The sequence below is a fragment of the Parambassis ranga genome, chromosome 13 (assembly GCF_900634625.1).
Source record: "Parambassis ranga chromosome 13, fParRan2.1, whole genome shotgun sequence".
In the NCBI taxonomy this organism is placed as follows: Eukaryota; Metazoa; Chordata; class Actinopteri; family Ambassidae; genus Parambassis; species Parambassis ranga.
The window spans coordinates 2,987,903-3,004,493 of record NC_041033.1 but is presented as its reverse complement, the minus strand read 5'-3'; the positions used below and the strand labels follow the sequence as shown (position 1 = coordinate 3,004,493).

Genomic DNA, 16,591 nt, shown 5'->3' with positions numbered 1-16,591 from the left:
TAGTTCTTTACTGTTTAAATGGGCTCCGCTGTCTCTGCAGTGTGCTGTGAAGGGTGGGACGGACTGTCCATGATGGAGAGCACAGCACAAACATGGTGATCCTTGATAACAAAATGCTCTCTGGATTTGTCCCAGACCCAGAGTCCCTGAAGATGGTGAGTTATCACTGTGACTTTCACCTCAATAGAAATATAAGGATGCATCATTGTTGTTGTTGCGATGACAGTAATGTGGATGAGAATAAACATTGTAACATTGTCACAGCTCAAAATTGGTCAGCTGGTGGATCATGTTGAACATGATCATGTTGTGGTGTATCTACAAGAGGTGAAAAACAATTGATTATGCTCTGTGGCTTTTTGACTGACCGTGTGTTGTTAAATACCAACAGTTACCACAGTGTTTAAATATATATACAACCTCAGACAAACAACAAAAATGTGTAAAAATAAGTACCCTGTGTTCAGTAACCTGTAGATCCACCTTTAGCAGCAATAAGTTAAAGTAATGTTTCCCCGTTTTAATTAATCAGCCCCTCTCAAAACCTTAATTATTTCATTTTTCACTCATTCTGATGTAGATTTGCTGTTGTGCTTAGGATCATTGTCCTGTTGTATGTCACATTTTCCACCAGGTTTTCCTTCTTTCCTGGTTATTTTGGTATTTTCATGGTTGGTTTTGGTTGTTTCCTGTTTTATTTTGAAAGTCTGTTTCCTTGTGTACTCCTGTGAGGTTTGCTTGTTTTCCCTCCGTTGGAATTGCTTGCCCCGCCCTAATGTGTCTCACCTGTGTCTTGTTTACCCTCATGTATTAAGTCTTGTGTTCCCATTTGTTTTTTTTAGTCCGCCTGTTTTTCCACTGTGAAGTTCTGTGTTCCTGTGTTCCTTGGTGTGTTCTAATTGTATTCAGTTATCTTGGATTATCTATGTTTTGGTTTGTTACAGAATATTTTGTTTGTATTTTGTGGTGTTGAACTTTTGTGTTTCTGGATGGTGGCTTTTTATTTAGTAAAAGCTCACCTTTGTTTAATTTTAGTCTTTTGAGTTGTTTGGGTCCTATTAAAACGACCTCACGTAGCAATCGCTGCACAAAAGTTTACTCATTTAGTGAGATTATCTACTTTGGCTGTAGTAATAAGGTTAAAAGTTATTTGCATGACAAAATCCAACAACCCACACTGGGTAAAGGGCACAGAATCATCATAATCATGATATTAGATTTATTTTCAAACTGCTAACTGTTTAAAATTGTTTTTTTAATTGGAGCTAGTAACACTATATCTGTAAATGATACATGGAAATCAAACAGAACGCATGTGTGGTGAGTAGGTGTGTTGGTACTGATGAAGCAGGGGTGGGCTTCTGTCAGCAGATATTTAACAGAAGCCGACTCTGAGGATCATTGCAGTCAGTCATGGGTCGTCCTGGGACTCACATGTGGACGTGGACAATATGTGTCTTTTTGAGCTGGATGTGTGCGAGTCGAGCGGCGGCTGACCCGTAAGTGTATCTGTACTGTACTGATTTATAACATGAAAATAGTACTGGAGTTTCTTTAGTGTCAGATCCAGCTAGTTAACAGCTGTGTGGATGTGTCTGTAGGCAGTACATGGTGGCCATTCCTGCAGTCCTTGAAGCTGGAGCTCAGACCAAATTCTGTGCAAGTCTCCTACAGCCCACTGAGTCTCTGCTGATGACTGTCACTCTGAGATCCCAGGAGAAGAACACCACTCTGTTCACACAGACTTCCAGTAAAGAGTTCCACACCTGCTTTCAGTTTCAGGTCAGCACATGGGCAACGCTCTTTTTAATTTCCTCGAACATTCTTAGACAGTGTGTTGGGTCTGTTTGATGAATTGGAAAATACTTTCATTAGCTTAGAAGGAGCCATAAGATAGGACTTTATTGATCCCTGCAGGGAAATTAAGTATACCTCTAGGGGACCAGGTCTGTCATAAAGCCTGTCATGTGTGCACCACCATGTCTCCACTGTAGTCCAGAACTTTGAAAATAGGTCAAATATCATCCCCACTTGTCACAGGTTCCATTAGTGCAGAATGAAGCAGTGCAGGAGTTTGAAGTGGAGGTACAAGGCGACACCTTTCACTCAAGAGAAGTCAGAAAAGTCATGATCAAAACATATCGACCAATGACGTTCATCCAAACGGATAAACCAATCTACCTTCCAGGACAAACAGGTAATCGATTTTTAAAATGCCATGAATGTAAACCTTAGTGTTGGAAAGAGGTGTATACAGTTATCCACAGACTGTCTGCCTGTCAGTGTTAACACTGCTCTATTTGTTCTTGCCACCCGGGGAGCGAGAAGAAAGTTCTTTGTTCTCGTGGAGTATGGATCCAGCATTATGCTGGACTGAGTTTAGACTAAATGCTGTGTGCGGTGTTTTTATAATGTCCTTCAATCATGATGCCGGTGCACTGACTTACTTTTTAGCTGTCAATGGGCTGATTAACATTAAACCAAAGTAGGAAAACTTTGCTTGCTGAGTTAATGCACAGTAAAAATGGGGATTGTTATTTTTAATTGCCCTTCGATATCATGTATTTGGCAGCCTCTCTCTTTTAATAAAAATGTAATTTGACTACATATTTTTGATTTTAAAATATCACTTTCATGATTATTTTAACCTAAAATGATTATTTTATATCCTAAAATAAAATAAAATAAAATAAAATAAAGTACCTTGCGAGCCAAAAAAGTGTGGGCACTGCTGATATATGATCTTGTTTATTTCTTGTCAGTGCATTTCAGAGTAGTCTCTCTGGACACCAAGATGAGACCTGTCAATCGGCTGGTGAGTGTGAACTCTCATTTACACACAATGTGATAACTGTGCCTTATATTATATGTGCCCAAGTGAACTGGAGTACAAACACTAGCAGAGTGTTGTGTGGAGTCAAAGAGTTATGCTCTTTAACCTGAGTTGCATTAGTCAGTTTTCTCTGATGGATCAATAGTGGAACCAGGGCCTCTTGATGAAAACCTCTATGTGCTGAGTTAGAACTTTAGTTGCTGACGAGTTTGACATTTTGTTGCAGAGAATGTTGGATATTTGAACGGGGGTAAACTTCAGTATGAAAGATGCTCATTTTCACTTTAACGTGTTATCTGTCCACATGGATTCATATGTAGTCACACCCATGTTTTCCTCTCTCCCCCTTCTTTTCTCACAGTACAACATAATCGAGCTCAAGGTGAGAAATTACTTTTATTACTTTCCATCACATAGACACGATACAGCCAAACTTTCCATCAGATCAGATGCACTGAGTGTAGTGTTGCAGCTGTGACATTTCTGATTTCCTAATAGTAACATGATCAAAATGAAAAGAAGCAGCTTATCTGTATTTTCCTTCTTGTGTCATGAGAGCATGTTTTCCCTGATTCATTACATTTGACAGGATCGTCATGACAACAGGATCGGACAGTGGCTGAACGTAACATCCAATAGTAACATTTTACAGCTTTCCTACTCCTTGAACTCGGAGGCCCCAGAAGGATTGTACCAGATCACTGTGTCAGTGGGTGGAGATCAAAAGTATCACAGCTTCAAGGTGGAGAAGTATGGTAAGTTAGTGATTTTCCCCTTTTCATTCTCACTGTGTAAAGTAGGAGAATGGACACTAACATGCTTATTTTGTCCCTAGTTTTGCCAAAATTTGACATAAATATAAAAGTAAAGGAAGAGGTTAGCATTGTCCAGGAAGAAGTTGAAGCTGAGGTTTGTGGAACGTGAGTAAAAGTCTTTTTGGCAAAATGTCAACAGCAGGTTCACTTTGTACAGTAAATGACTTATTTTTATATTTTTAGGTACACATATGGACAGCCTGTTCCAGGAAGTGTTACAGTCCTGATGTGCCGACCTATTAATAATTATATTGATGCTTACCCTGCTGTAAGCATTAAAAGCAGTGAAGTGGAATTATCTCCTCCGTGCACCACAGAGACCAAACAGGCAAGTTGTTGCAGTGACAGAACACATGCATGTTGATGAAGATTCTTAGTCATCCAGGTCATCATACGTAGAGAAGATTGAAGCAAGTCGTCTGGACTTGTAGAGTTTTCTTGAAGACGTTTCGCTGCTCATCCAAGCAGCTTCATTGGTTCTAACTGTTTGGTGGGGAAACATGGTTTATATGTGATGGCAGACCTCAGTGGGTGGGTCTGGGTAAAACTTTACAAACAATAGCACTAAATGTTTCCATAATTACCTGTGATGATCTGGCTGACTGGGCCAGGTGTGTCTAACGACTATGAGACTGCTGGAGGGGGACTGGTTGACAGCCCTTTGTTCTTGCTGTGAGTATGTGACTTGGTGTGAAACTTCCTTGTATGTGGTAGAAAGATGTCTGAGACCACCACCTCTGTTAAGGGAAGGTTCTTCCAGCTTAACATAGATGGCTTCCTTGACTCCTCTTTCAAACCACCTTTCCTCTCTGTCTAGGATGTGGACATTGTTGTCCTCAAAGGAGTGTCCTTTCTCTTTGAGGTGGAGGTGAACAGCTGAGTCTTGTCCTGAGGAGGTGGCTCTCCTGTGCTGAGCCATTCTTCTGTGGAGTGGTTGTTTAGTTTCTCCAATGTACAGATCAGAGCATTGCTCACTGCACTGGACTGCATATATCACATTGCTGTGTTTCTCCCTGGGAATCTTATCCTTCAGGTGAACCAATCTCTGTCTCAGTGTTGTCATCGGTTTGAAATGGACCGGGATGTCATGGTTGTTGAAGATCCTGTGGAGTTTCTCCGATACTCCTGACACATGGAATGGAGATGTTTTTTCTCCGTCGGCTGTTGTCCTTCTTGTTGTTGGGGGGTTTTGTTTTTGTGGCTTTGAGTGCCCACTTGGGGTAGCCACAGGTTTGCAGGGCCTTCCTGATGTGGTGTTGCTCCTTCTTTTTCCCCTCTGAGCTGGTTTGTACAGTTTGTTCTCTGTGCTGCAGGGTCCTGATGACTCCCAGTTTGTGTTCCAGTGGGTGGTGTGAATCAAACGGGTACTGGTCTGTGTGTGTGTGGCTTTCCAGTACACTTCCACGTTGAGGCTCCTGTCCTCCTCAATGTGTACTGTGCAGTCCAAGAAGGCCAGATTGTTGTCCCTGGTGTCCTCCCGAGTGAACTTGATGTTGATGTGTTCTGTGAACCGTTCCACTTCATGGGTCTTGATTTTGACCCAGGTGTCATCCACATATCTAAACCAGTGGGTGGGGGTGGTTCCAGGAAAGGAACTCGGGGCTCTTTTTTCCACTTCCATGTAGAGGCTGACCACAATTGGAGACACAGTGATCCCATCGCACAGCCATGCTTCTGTCTGTAAAAGTTCAGATGTCGCAGATGCGGTCTGGTGTGAGGTTGGCTCTTTCCTTAAGTGTGCTGTCTTGTGTGAGGCATCTCCTTACCATCTCTGTGGCTTGTTCTTTATTGCTGACTCTGTAGCTGTGATGAGTTCCACCACTGGAATCTGATCGGGAGAGATGGCAAAGTTGAGTCCTTTGGTCAGCCTTCTTTTTCAGGCTAGCTCAGTTGTCTGTCTGAAAGGTTCTTCACCCATTTGTCCTGGGTGTCTTGCTGTGGCGGTGAGTGGTCTTCCCCCCCTCCGTGTGTGGGTCAGCTGAGTTTTTAACACATGCATGTGGAGAATTTCCTCTTCTTACTGTTATAATTAATGTATCACACGAAAACTAGTGTAGTACTGTGTCTTTGTATTATGTCCAGTCTCATGCCAACTACTATGTTGTGGCAGTCTGTGTGGTCAAGTGATCCTGAGAGCTCTCGAGGTCCAGACCAGGGCTGTAGTAGTTTCTGCTGTATAACAGGCGTTAAATGAGGAACATTGACAATAGCGACATTGCTAACCCTGCTAAATAGGAAGGTGGTATTCTTCCTGCAGTTGAACATAAATCTATATCATAAGATCTTATTTTTCCTCTATTACTGTTAATAACCTATTATGTTTGTATAACATTACACAGACAATCACCATTGTTTAATATATTGGTACAAGCATGCAGCAGGCCTGTTGGCTCAATGAGTTTGAATGTTAAATGTATTTCAGGCTGTTTTTAATGTTATTTTAATTTACTTTCTAGGCAGACAAGAGCGGCTGTGCTAAGTTTGTCTTTAAGATGTCAGCTTTCACCACACTTGACAAAAAGGCTTTGCATGATAATCTGGATGTCAGTGTGTCAGTGGAAGAGGAGGGAACAGGTACGTCATTAATGGACAGCAAATGAAAACAATGCAAGATCATGTATTTAAACGTAAACCTTTTGCGTTGTTGTAACATGGAGGCTTTTTATTTTCAGGTGTCACACATTCACAGGGGAGGAGATTAACCATTTCATATGTTATTGGGAGACTTTCTTTTTTTGACATGCCCAAAGTTTATGAAAAAGGATCAAATGTGGAAGGAAAGGTAAATCTTGTCTTCACTGTTGCTGTGCTTGCATCACACAGGGAACCCAAATCACATGGTCTGACTATCTTGTGGTTTCAGATCAAAGCAGTGTACCACAATAACACACCCATTCCTGACATGCCGGTGTACCTGCTTAAGAGTGAAGGATCGTCTTTCCGTCACCTTCTGAATCTCACAACTGACAGCAATGGCATCGCTGCATTCTCAGTTAGCACAGAATTCTTTGAAGAGGAAGTTAGTCTCCATGTAAGTAAAAAGTACCACACATGCAGTCTGTCATCAACATGTAACGCAGCCCAACAGCTGTTTGTTTGCATTTTCATCAACAAAAAGTGATCTCACATCCATCATGAGCTCATGGATATTTTTTCTCTAATCCAGGTTAAGAGCAATCCAACAGAGCAGTATGTTGAATATAGAACTCCTTTCTATGAGAATGGCCTTTACACACTGCCTCTGTCCCAAGCCTCCTCTCCTTATACTAAAACAGTCAGCTCACTGGAGGTGAAGACAAAGGATGCACCACTTCGCTGTGATACAGAAGAAGACATTTCCATCCAGTACACTGTAGTAAAAGAAGCCAGGGGCTCTGTGGATGTGGTGTATCTGGTGAGGCTCATTTTACTCCCCAAAAGCAGCCACATTCAGTGGAAGGAACGACCTTTGGGTCACACTAATTTAAAAGGCAAAAGTGAGGATGGTATGTTCCTCTTCAAACATGTCTTTGTGCTGATAACTTCTGATTAATCATCAAGATATACTTGTGAACTGCATCTTGACTGATGCTGAATAACATTTTAGCATGTAGTGATTAATGTAAGCCTATAATCTAATAATGGTTAGCCTGCACAGGATCAAAATGAATATGACTGTAGAGGATATGAGGAGCTAACTGTGGGTGAAATATACTCCAAGGAATAATGTATGTATTTATTGCCATATTTATGTATGAATGACTGAAACTGCCTTACTCACTGTTGGTGTCATTTTCTCCAAAACCCACCAGGTTCTTTCCAAAGGAGCGATTGTCATGCAAGGACATGAAGAGGTTGAAGTGCAGGATAAACCTGGTTTGTAATGTTCAAGTCACATTTGAATACTGTTATTGATTTTGTTTTTGTGTGGATGATCAGATTTCTAATCATCATTGTTTTTTTTTTCTTCAGTGAATGAGGGTGAAGTGTCCTTTAAGCTCAAGGTGTCTCCAGAGATGTCCCCTGAAATCCAGATTGTGGTCTATGCTGTCCTCCCCAGTGAGAGTGTGATCGCCCACAGTGCTGACTTCTCCACTGAGAAATGCTTCAGTCACAAGGTCAGTGTGAGAAGACAAAGGGGTACTGATTGCACTTTTAAGAGTTAGTTGTATAAACACACAAGATTATAGATGGTTGCAGTGAATACACTGACTGTACCAGCTCCACTGTATATAGTAGAGACGTCAGTTTAGAAGGTGTGTCTTGTATGTTTTAGGTATCAGTGGAGTTTACACCTCCTTCAGCTGTGCCAGGAGAGCAGACCAGCATGCAGGTGACGGCCCATCCAGACTCTTTGTGCGGTGTGAGCGCCATCGACCAGAGTGTTCTCATCAAGGAGCCCGGGGAAGCTCTGACTGCAGCCAAGGTAACTGGAGGAATCAACCACAAATACATCTAGAATTGTGAGATTTGTGGGATCACAAGCTGTCACAAATCCATCCACTGAAGATGGCACAAATCATCTACCACCAATATGTTACACCTAGTTGTTGGCTTTCAAAGATCCTCAGCTTGTTATGATTCCTATTTGTTGATCTGATTGGCTGAAGTTCTCCATACATGTTGAGTGATGGTGATTTTCACCTGCTAAGTGTTCTTTTCAAAGTGCTGGTCCATCCCAAACTGTCTGTTACTAGATAGAATGTATTGTAAAAGGTTTTTTTAAGGTCATGTTTTTAACCTTATTTCTTTTTCAGATCTTTGACTTCCTGCCTGTTGGGAAAATGACATACATCCCATATGAGGTTGAAGATCCTACAGAGTGTTTGCATGTCAGACCAAGAAGATACATTTTGCCACCTCCTAATCAAGAGACAAGGGATGCTTATTCAGTTTTTCAGGTATGTGTGCACTACAATAAATGTACAGAGTGAAGAATGATAATGTATATGAGGGTTGTAATTGATTTAAAAAAAAAAAAAAAAAAATTTGCTGCATGACTGTCCAACTCTTGATTCATCACAAATTCCTTGTTATTACTGGAGGATTACCTCTAACAGCCTTAATATATACTATGAGTAGTTTTTACATTGTAGCTGTAATGAACTTTGTGGTGATAGTTGTTTGTTGTTGTATCATCTAGAATGTAGGACTGAAAATGGCGACAAACATACCCATCCAAATACCTTCATGCCTGAAATACAAAGGAAGAGAGTACTACCAGGGCCCCTATGGTGAGTTGTTTTTTTCTCTGCCACATACAGAACATCTACTGACCTGTTATCTGTACATCAGTTTCACTATTTTCTACTTTTTTTTTTCCAGTTTATAGATACAAAGTTCCTATGTTAGCCAGATTGCCTGAGGGGGAAATTGCAGTTGTTGGATCCTTCTCTCCTCCTCCTCCTCCTCCTCCAATAGAGACCATCCGCACTTTCTTTCCTGAGACTTGGATATGGGACCTGGTGGAAGTTGGGTGAGCTTTGAAAGGGGCATTATGATGAGCACATTTATGGAACGAACAAACCTCACTCATGTGGATTGTCTGTATCACCTCTCATTTAGAGAGTCTGGAAAGAAGGACGTGTCTCTCACTGTCCCAGACACCATCACCACCTGGGAGACGGAGGCTTTCTGTTTGTCTCCTCAGGGTTTTGGTTTGGCTCCTCGTAAAAACTTCACTGTCTTCCAGCCCTTCTTCTTGGAGCTCACCATGCCGTACTCCATCATCCGAGGGGAGCACTTTGAACTGAAGGCAACTGTCTTCAACTACCTGACCAGCTGCATCATGGTAAAATATGACTCTACATGAACTGAATTATTGTGTCAGGCTGCACCTCATTGCTAACAACACAATCATGGCTTCAAGTAGAGATAACTCAAACATGTCTTTGTGCAGTGTAAAACAATTAGAAAGATATCAATCACTGAAAAGGAAAGGTGAATCCCTTTATTTTACAGATGTTGAAATAAAATGGTATCAGCTATCACTTCAACTACATGATTACAACTCCAAAGAACAGTTTTTCACTCTGTAATGCACATCAACTGTAGAAAAATCAACTTAACTGCTGCTCCAACATGGCTTTTTACGTGCACAAGGATTTTTCTTTTTTCAGGATTTTGTTAGTCCATGCAGATTTTTAAAGTGAGGTGTGGTTCAGAATAAATATCAGGATTTTATGCTTAAATTTGTCTGTTTGGCACCACATGGTGCATTTAAGTACCAGTTTCAGGGAGCGAGGATGATGTCCCTCACAAATCGTACTTGTTTACATGTGTTCATGAATCCATCTTTAATGTACCAAACGCCTGCTGCTTTTATTCAGCGTTCCATCACTGATGTGATTGTCGTCTCCTGAACAGATCAGTGTGACTCCCACACCCTCTTTGGAGTACAACCTCATACGTCTCTCTGGTGACCAGTACACATCCTGTTTGTGCGCCAGTGAACGCAAGACCCTCAGTTGGACCATGGTCCCCTCAGTCTTAGGTGAGATTCTGGGTTTTTCCCCTCACTGGTGTGAAGGGTGACTAATGTCCTTCATTTCATCTGTATGAAATCAGATCACCTCACCAAATAACTGTTTTACTAATCTTTTTAGGGGCCTTGAATGTGACGGTGCGTGCTGAGGCTGTGCCTTCTCACGCTTCATGTGACAATGAGATTGTGCAGGTACCTGAGAGAGGTCGCATCGACGTGGTCACAAAATCGCTCATTGTAAAGGTACTTGCCAAAAAATTTTCCCTGAGATACACTACTGTTCAAAAGTTTGAGGTCACTTGGAAATGTCTATATATTTTTGTTTCTCAATGAAGATAACATTAAAGTAATCAGACAACCAGGCTAGACATTTCCAAGAGTTTAAATCGAGGCCCCCAAGTGGCGAAACATCTTCAAAAAACAATCCTTGAGTCCAGTTGCCTCAGTTTAAATTCTTGGACATTACTATGACCTGGATGAATGAGAGCATCCACAGATACAGTAACGTAAATGTTTGAATATATTCGAATACCCCATCAATACACCACAACATTGTAATTGCTTTGTTCATTTGTCTTTTTATTAACTGCAAAACAATCTTCTTTTTGGTCTTAGTTTTTTGTGTCGGAGGAAGAGCAGTTGAAGAAAAGTCCCTGACCCAAACGTATATCACACATAACGGGAGGTGCTACGACAGCTTTGAAGCAAGCTTAAACGGAGCAACAGTCGAACTTTACTAATCGCTAACCACTTTCTGATATTACCGGTATTTGCAAGAAACACGAGTTTATCAACTTGATCGGGATCAACTGCAGCTCTTTTTTTATTTTGTTCACAATATTTCCTGCCGACGAGAACACGCGACTTTACCGTCCAATGTGTAGAAACCAAAATACCTCCACACACCGCTTCTCATGTGTCGGCGTTGTGATTGTCCGCCCAGGGCGGCTTTCCTCGTTATCCATTTAGCAAAAGTTGGCTTAATGTTGCTGATCTTTACTGCTGAGAGGCTGCAGGTAAAGAGGGCCACTATGAGATGTCAGTACGATGGTAGCGCCCTCTACAGGAATACAATGCACACTACTTCAAATGGTCTGATGTGCTTAAATCATACATTCAAACAGGCAATTACAGTTCGAATTCAAACTTTTCACCCCTCGTTTGAACTCATTTTCGAATATCAAATAAAAATTGACAGCCTTAGTACATTGTGTTAGTTAATGATGGTAAAAAGGCCAATTGATGAATAGAAAACTCCTGTGAAATTATGTTGGCACAGCTGAACTGTTGTGCTGATCAGAAAAGCTATAGAACTGGCCTGGTGACCCCAAACCTTTGAACGGGGGTGTGTGTGTATATATATTATTCCTGAGTTATAGCTGTCACTTTTCACATTGAGTTGATGATGCATTTTTGAGGATACGGTAATTGTTTCTTTCTTCCTCTCTGCAGGCTGAAGGAACCGAAATGATAAAGACGTACAACTGGCTGCTCTGCCCCAAAGGTCAGTGTGTGTTCCACCGTTTTCAAATGCCATTACTTCAGTACATTTTCCTCATTTCACTAACTGATCATACTCCCATTTCTGTAACATGGATTTCCAGTATGGCCTGTCATGCACTCAAGTAGAGGTACTGACCTGCTGTTGCAGTTTCTGTTAGACAGTTGTTTCTGTGTGCACACAGGAGATGCTCTGACCGAGGAAATGGACATACAGCTCCCTGAGAATGTGATCCATGGATCTGCTCGTGCTTCAGTATCAGTGCTGGGTAAACCTCTCATTTGTTTTAGTATAATTCCTGTGCTGTAGTTTTGTATTTCTTAAGCTCATCTTTATATTTGTATTCATTAGTTATACGTTCTCTTCCTGGCTTTGGTTTTTTTGTGAAGGTGACATCCTCGGTCGGGCCCTCAAGAACCTGGATGGTCTGCTGCAGATGCCGTATGGATGTGGAGAACAGAACATGGCTCTGCTGGCTCCAAACATCTTCATCCTGCAGTACCTGAAAGGCACACAGCAGCTGACTCCAGCCATCATGGAGAAGGCAGCCAACTTCCTGACCAGCGGTGAGTTTGAAATTCAAATCTGAGAGTGCCAGCTCATACTTATACCATACAAGATGTGACAAAGCTTGTTCTGTCTGCTCCACAGGCTACCAGAGACAGCTGAACTACAAAGATAGCACAGGTGCTTACACTACTTTTGGATCGGGACCAGGGAACACTTGGTGAGAACATTAATGATCAATGTTCCACACAGAATAATTACATTTATACCATAGCATCACATACAGGTGACCTCAGATTAGAGAATATGGAAAATATTCTCTAATCAGACGGAACTATTTTTTTCACCCACCTTGCCATTAATTTGGTATTTGAGGAGTCAACCCCTTTCCCATACCATGTTAATTGTATGTCTCTGTCACATGGGCTTCTCTGCTGCCTTGCCCCTTTGGACCTTTGTCACACATCTTCAAACATCATGACACACAGAGGACTTGTCATGACCTCACTATTTGGCAGCTAATGTTCATCCTAGGCAGCTTGTGCTTATGATACTCAGTATAGATGTTGTGTGAATATCTTATCCTAAGAAAACGTACACATAACAATTTAGATATGTACTGTTGCCAATGTTTGCCACTTTAATGTCAATAATGTAAAGCATCATTTTATCTGCCATCTCCACTTCATGATTCAGTTGTACAGTTCAGCATCTTAAAGTCATTTCTTTCTGCCTTTCTGCTCCTTCTCAGGCTAACAACGTTTGTGATGAGATCTTTTGCCAAAGCTCAGGCTTTTGTCTACATTGATCCTGCAACTATCGAGCAGTCCAGAGTGTGGCTGGAGCGTAATCAACAGGGAAATGGGTGTTTCAGGATGTCTGGAACACTTTTTCACAAGACAATGAAGGCAAGCTGACTGTCTGCGAGACGTACACAGTGACATCAGCCCTCTTCCTTTCATAGTTGGACAGTAACCACTTATTATCCCCTCTTGGGTGGACTTGGTTTTAGCAGCATGCTAGCTTCTCCTGACGGGTCAGGCTTGACTGTCAATAGTTTGTAAAGCAGGTTTCTGCCACTGTTTGCAGTGTGTTAAACTGAGCCTAACATCTCTTTTGTGATATCAGACCACTGGATTATGTGATGCTTTGTCTGTCCAGGGTGGTGTGTCAGATGTAGTGACTCTCAGTGCGTACATCACTGCAGCCTTCTTGGAGATGAATATGTCAGCAAGTGTGAGTACACATGATCTACACAAATATCCTTAAATTATATCAGTACAAGCATCATTACTAATATAACACTACTATGTACTACTGTGCAACAACAAGCAGAGACGGTCTTTCTCCTTGAAGATGGGGAAAGGTACATAAATGCTGTTTGCTATTATGACCATCAGTTTAGAAGGACATCATGGTCATGAGTAGAAGCAGTAATGAGTGAACAGTAGCATTGTTTGTGGACTTGATTTTACATCTGTGTGTAAACAGCCAAATCAGTTTTAAACTTGTTTTATTATGTTATAGAATCCTGTGGTGATGAAGAGTCTGTCTTGCCTAAAGGAGTCCCTCGGTGACCTCAGCAACACCTACACCACAGCTCTGCTGGCGTACGTCTTCACACTGGCAGGAGACATGGAGACCCGTGCTCAGCTTCTGCAGCACCTGGACACAGTCTCAGTAACAGAGGGTGAGTCATTGTCCTGAAGGAAATCATTCAGGTCACAATAACCTGGATGTTTCTTACATGGTGTCTGTTTGCAGGGGGTCTCCTCTACTGGTCTCAGACAGCAAAGGAAACATCAGCCTCTCTGTCTGTGGAGATCAGCTCTTATGTTCTCTTGGCCAAACTCAGTGCCTCTCCCACTGTTGAAGACCTGGGCTATGCCTCCCGCATCGTCAGGTGGCTGACGAAGCAGCAGAACTACTACGGAGGATTCTCCTCCACACAGGTACAACAGAACTCAAAGGTCTGGGACACATGGATACCAAATTCAGTGACATATCACTCTGAGGCTTTACAATTTTGTGGTAGCTTTGTTAAATCCATGGATTTATTGATGATATGTGTTGCATTGCTTCTAAATGATGATTGTTGTGTTATGGGGGAGTTTGGACCCAAATACAGACACCAAGGCTGAGGTAAACTAAAGGTGAGCTTTTAATGAAGCCAAAACGTTCAAAAACATAAAATCCCAGAACACAAAGTACAAATCAAAGGAGTAAACGACTAATTCAACAAGAACAAACCAGTAAAAAACAAACCAAACCTAACGGGGATCCAAAAGGGAAGATGGAAACACACACAGGAACACAGTATGGATAAACGGATGGACTAACAAGAACAAAGGGGAGCACAGTACTTAAATACAGAAGGGTAACAAGACACAGGTGAACACAGTCAGGGAGGGGCTGTTAATCACGGAGGAGGCTAGAGGAGGAGAGAGGGAAGGACTGAGGAGCAGAGAACAGGAGGAAGGGGAAACGGCAGGGAAGACTAGAGGATCAGAGAACGAGGAAACAAATCTCAAAATGCTAATAAATAACAAAAAATAAACAATATGAATACAAAACAAAGAACAAACACAGGATCATAACAGATAATGCTCAGTATAGCTCATAATATAGACTCTTACACTGCTGCCTCTACAAACCACAGTGTGTGTGTGTGTGTTGTAGGACACTGTGGTGGCTCTTCAGGCTCTGGCTCTCTACTCCACTCTGGTCTTCAGTCCAGAGGGCTCCAGCACAGTGACAGTCCAGTCTCCCAGTGGCCAGCTGACATTTGATGTGAATCAGGACAACAAGCTGCTCTACCAGGAGACCCTGCTGCAGGACGTGACAGGGAAGTACAGCCTGGAGGTGAAGGGCACTGCATGTGCTTCAGTGCAGGTCAGTGGCATGTGAGAGAGTTTACTGCTTAACCCTTTTTCATTTAGTGGATGTTTTCTATAAATATAACAATGTCAAACCATCCTTCCAGTTGTCTCTCCTCTACAACATCCCAACTCCGGGTGATGTCACCACGCTCGGGGTGGAGGTCCAATCAGAGGATGACTGTACCAGTCAGAGACCCAAACTCAGTCTGAAGCTCAAGTCCCTGTAAGTGATTGACACGCTGATGTGACAGAGGAAAGTGTGCATCTGTCAGTGTGGTGGACGTACATGAGAGACATCTCACAGGCTCAGATTAAGACGTGACGTTAACGTTGCTATTGTTCTATTACAGATACAGTGGTGAGCAGGACAGCACCAACATGGTGATCCTGGATATCAAAATGCTGTCTGGATTTGTCCCAGACCCAAAGTCTCTGGAGATGGTGAGTTATTACGCTGACTCACCTTAACAGAACGGAGAGTGGGTGTCACCTCTGTCTTAACTGATTATTCTCTTCTACCAGCTCAAAAGTGCCCTCCTGGTGGATCGTGTAGAACAGAAGGACGATCATGTTCTGATGTATCTACGAGGGGTGAGGATCCACGGTGGAGACACAGTCACTGATGCTGTATGATTTTGGGACTGACTGTGATGTCTCTGTCTCTTTAGTTACCGAAGGCCACCCCCATCAACCACAGTTTAGACCTCATACAGGAGCTCCCAGTGCAGAACCTGAAGCCAGCCGTGGTCAAGATCTATGACTACTACCAACCAAGTACACCTTTAAACCCCTTCACTGACACCACATGCTGAAACTGAGCCAGACGACAAACTGACCACAGTTTTGTTTGAAGTTTAAAATGTGTTGAATATAGTTTTACTGGTTTCTTTTTCTTTCAGGTGACCAGGCTGAGACAGAATACATCTTCTCGTGTGCTACAGGTAACAAACCATCAAAACACAATAACCCTGCAGCAATTCTCACAATATTCAGTGAAGGCATTGTTTGTTTTTTTTTTTTAGCTAAACACAAAATGTGTTTAACATCAGCCACACTTCCTCAGTGAGTGCTCACTTTTTATTCTTTCTTTTGCAGCTTGAAGAGCTCATCACTGTTTCCAGTGTGATGTAAAGATTCTTTTACTGACGTTTTGTACCTCCATGTCTTAATGTGTCATTTTGCAGTTAAACATGTGTTTGCTGCTTATTGTAACTGTGTTCAATGTTGAAATCAAGCCTAAAATACAGTAAAGTGATGTGAACATCCAGCTTAAATCTGGTCTCTGTTTCTACAGTTTCAGCTGTATGTAGCATTCTGTGCTCTTTTTCACTCAGTCACCAGAAACAAAACCTTGTGTGAGTAAAAGGAGGAAGATAAGAGTGCACATTATGTTTAACAAGTCTCACTTGTTACAGATGTTATTACATTTTAGCCGCTTTGTAATTCGCTGGTGGTCTGTATCTTTAAATGCAGATGAACTGTGTCTGCCAGCTATACGATAACATCATATGTGCGACCTATCAATAATATTGTCCCATATGATATCACTCCTCCTTTCACATAATTCAATTCAGTTCAATTCAGTTTTATTTA

General features: G+C 41.9%; 1 protein-coding gene across 1 annotated transcript; it reads left to right on the top strand.

Annotated features, from left to right (window-relative positions):
- The first annotated feature begins 1,365 nt into the window (after positions 1 to 1,365).
- LOC114444316 (alpha-2-macroglobulin-like) lies at positions 1,366 to 16,167 on the top strand. The gene is made up of 36 exons (XM_028418776.1): positions 1,366 to 1,499; positions 1,602 to 1,782; positions 2,041 to 2,197; positions 2,763 to 2,815; positions 3,195 to 3,215; positions 3,423 to 3,588; positions 3,669 to 3,753; positions 3,832 to 3,976; positions 6,105 to 6,222; positions 6,321 to 6,430; positions 6,512 to 6,679; positions 6,815 to 7,042; positions 7,440 to 7,503; positions 7,600 to 7,745; positions 7,904 to 8,053; positions 8,385 to 8,528; positions 8,771 to 8,861; positions 8,953 to 9,103; positions 9,193 to 9,418; positions 9,994 to 10,120; positions 10,233 to 10,354; positions 11,564 to 11,615; positions 11,797 to 11,880; positions 12,002 to 12,178; positions 12,264 to 12,339; positions 12,871 to 13,027; positions 13,281 to 13,355; positions 13,647 to 13,809; positions 13,884 to 14,071; positions 14,799 to 15,011; positions 15,103 to 15,221; positions 15,349 to 15,439; positions 15,521 to 15,589; positions 15,667 to 15,772; positions 15,898 to 15,939; positions 16,094 to 16,167. The coding sequence occupies exons 1-36, from the start codon at positions 1,414 to 1,416 to the stop codon at positions 16,096 to 16,098; spliced, it is 4,356 nt and encodes a 1,451-aa protein (XP_028274577.1). The 5' UTR covers positions 1,366 to 1,413; the 3' UTR covers positions 16,099 to 16,167.
- Positions 16,168 to 16,591: the final 424 nt, after the last annotated feature.

Excerpts from the sequence above, each read along its gene's own strand:
- LOC114444316 (XM_028418776.1), top strand. The coding sequence starts at position 1,414 with ATGGGTCGTCCTGGGACTCACATGTGGACGTGGACAATATGTGTCTTT. Across the intron at positions 3,754-3,831 it reads GAAGCTGAGGTTTGTGGAAC|GTACACATATGGACAGCCTG; the intron begins GTGAGTAAAAGT and ends TTATATTTTTAG. Across the intron at positions 6,223-6,320 it reads AGTGGAAGAGGAGGGAACAG|GTGTCACACATTCACAGGGG; the intron begins GTACGTCATTAA and ends TTTTATTTTCAG.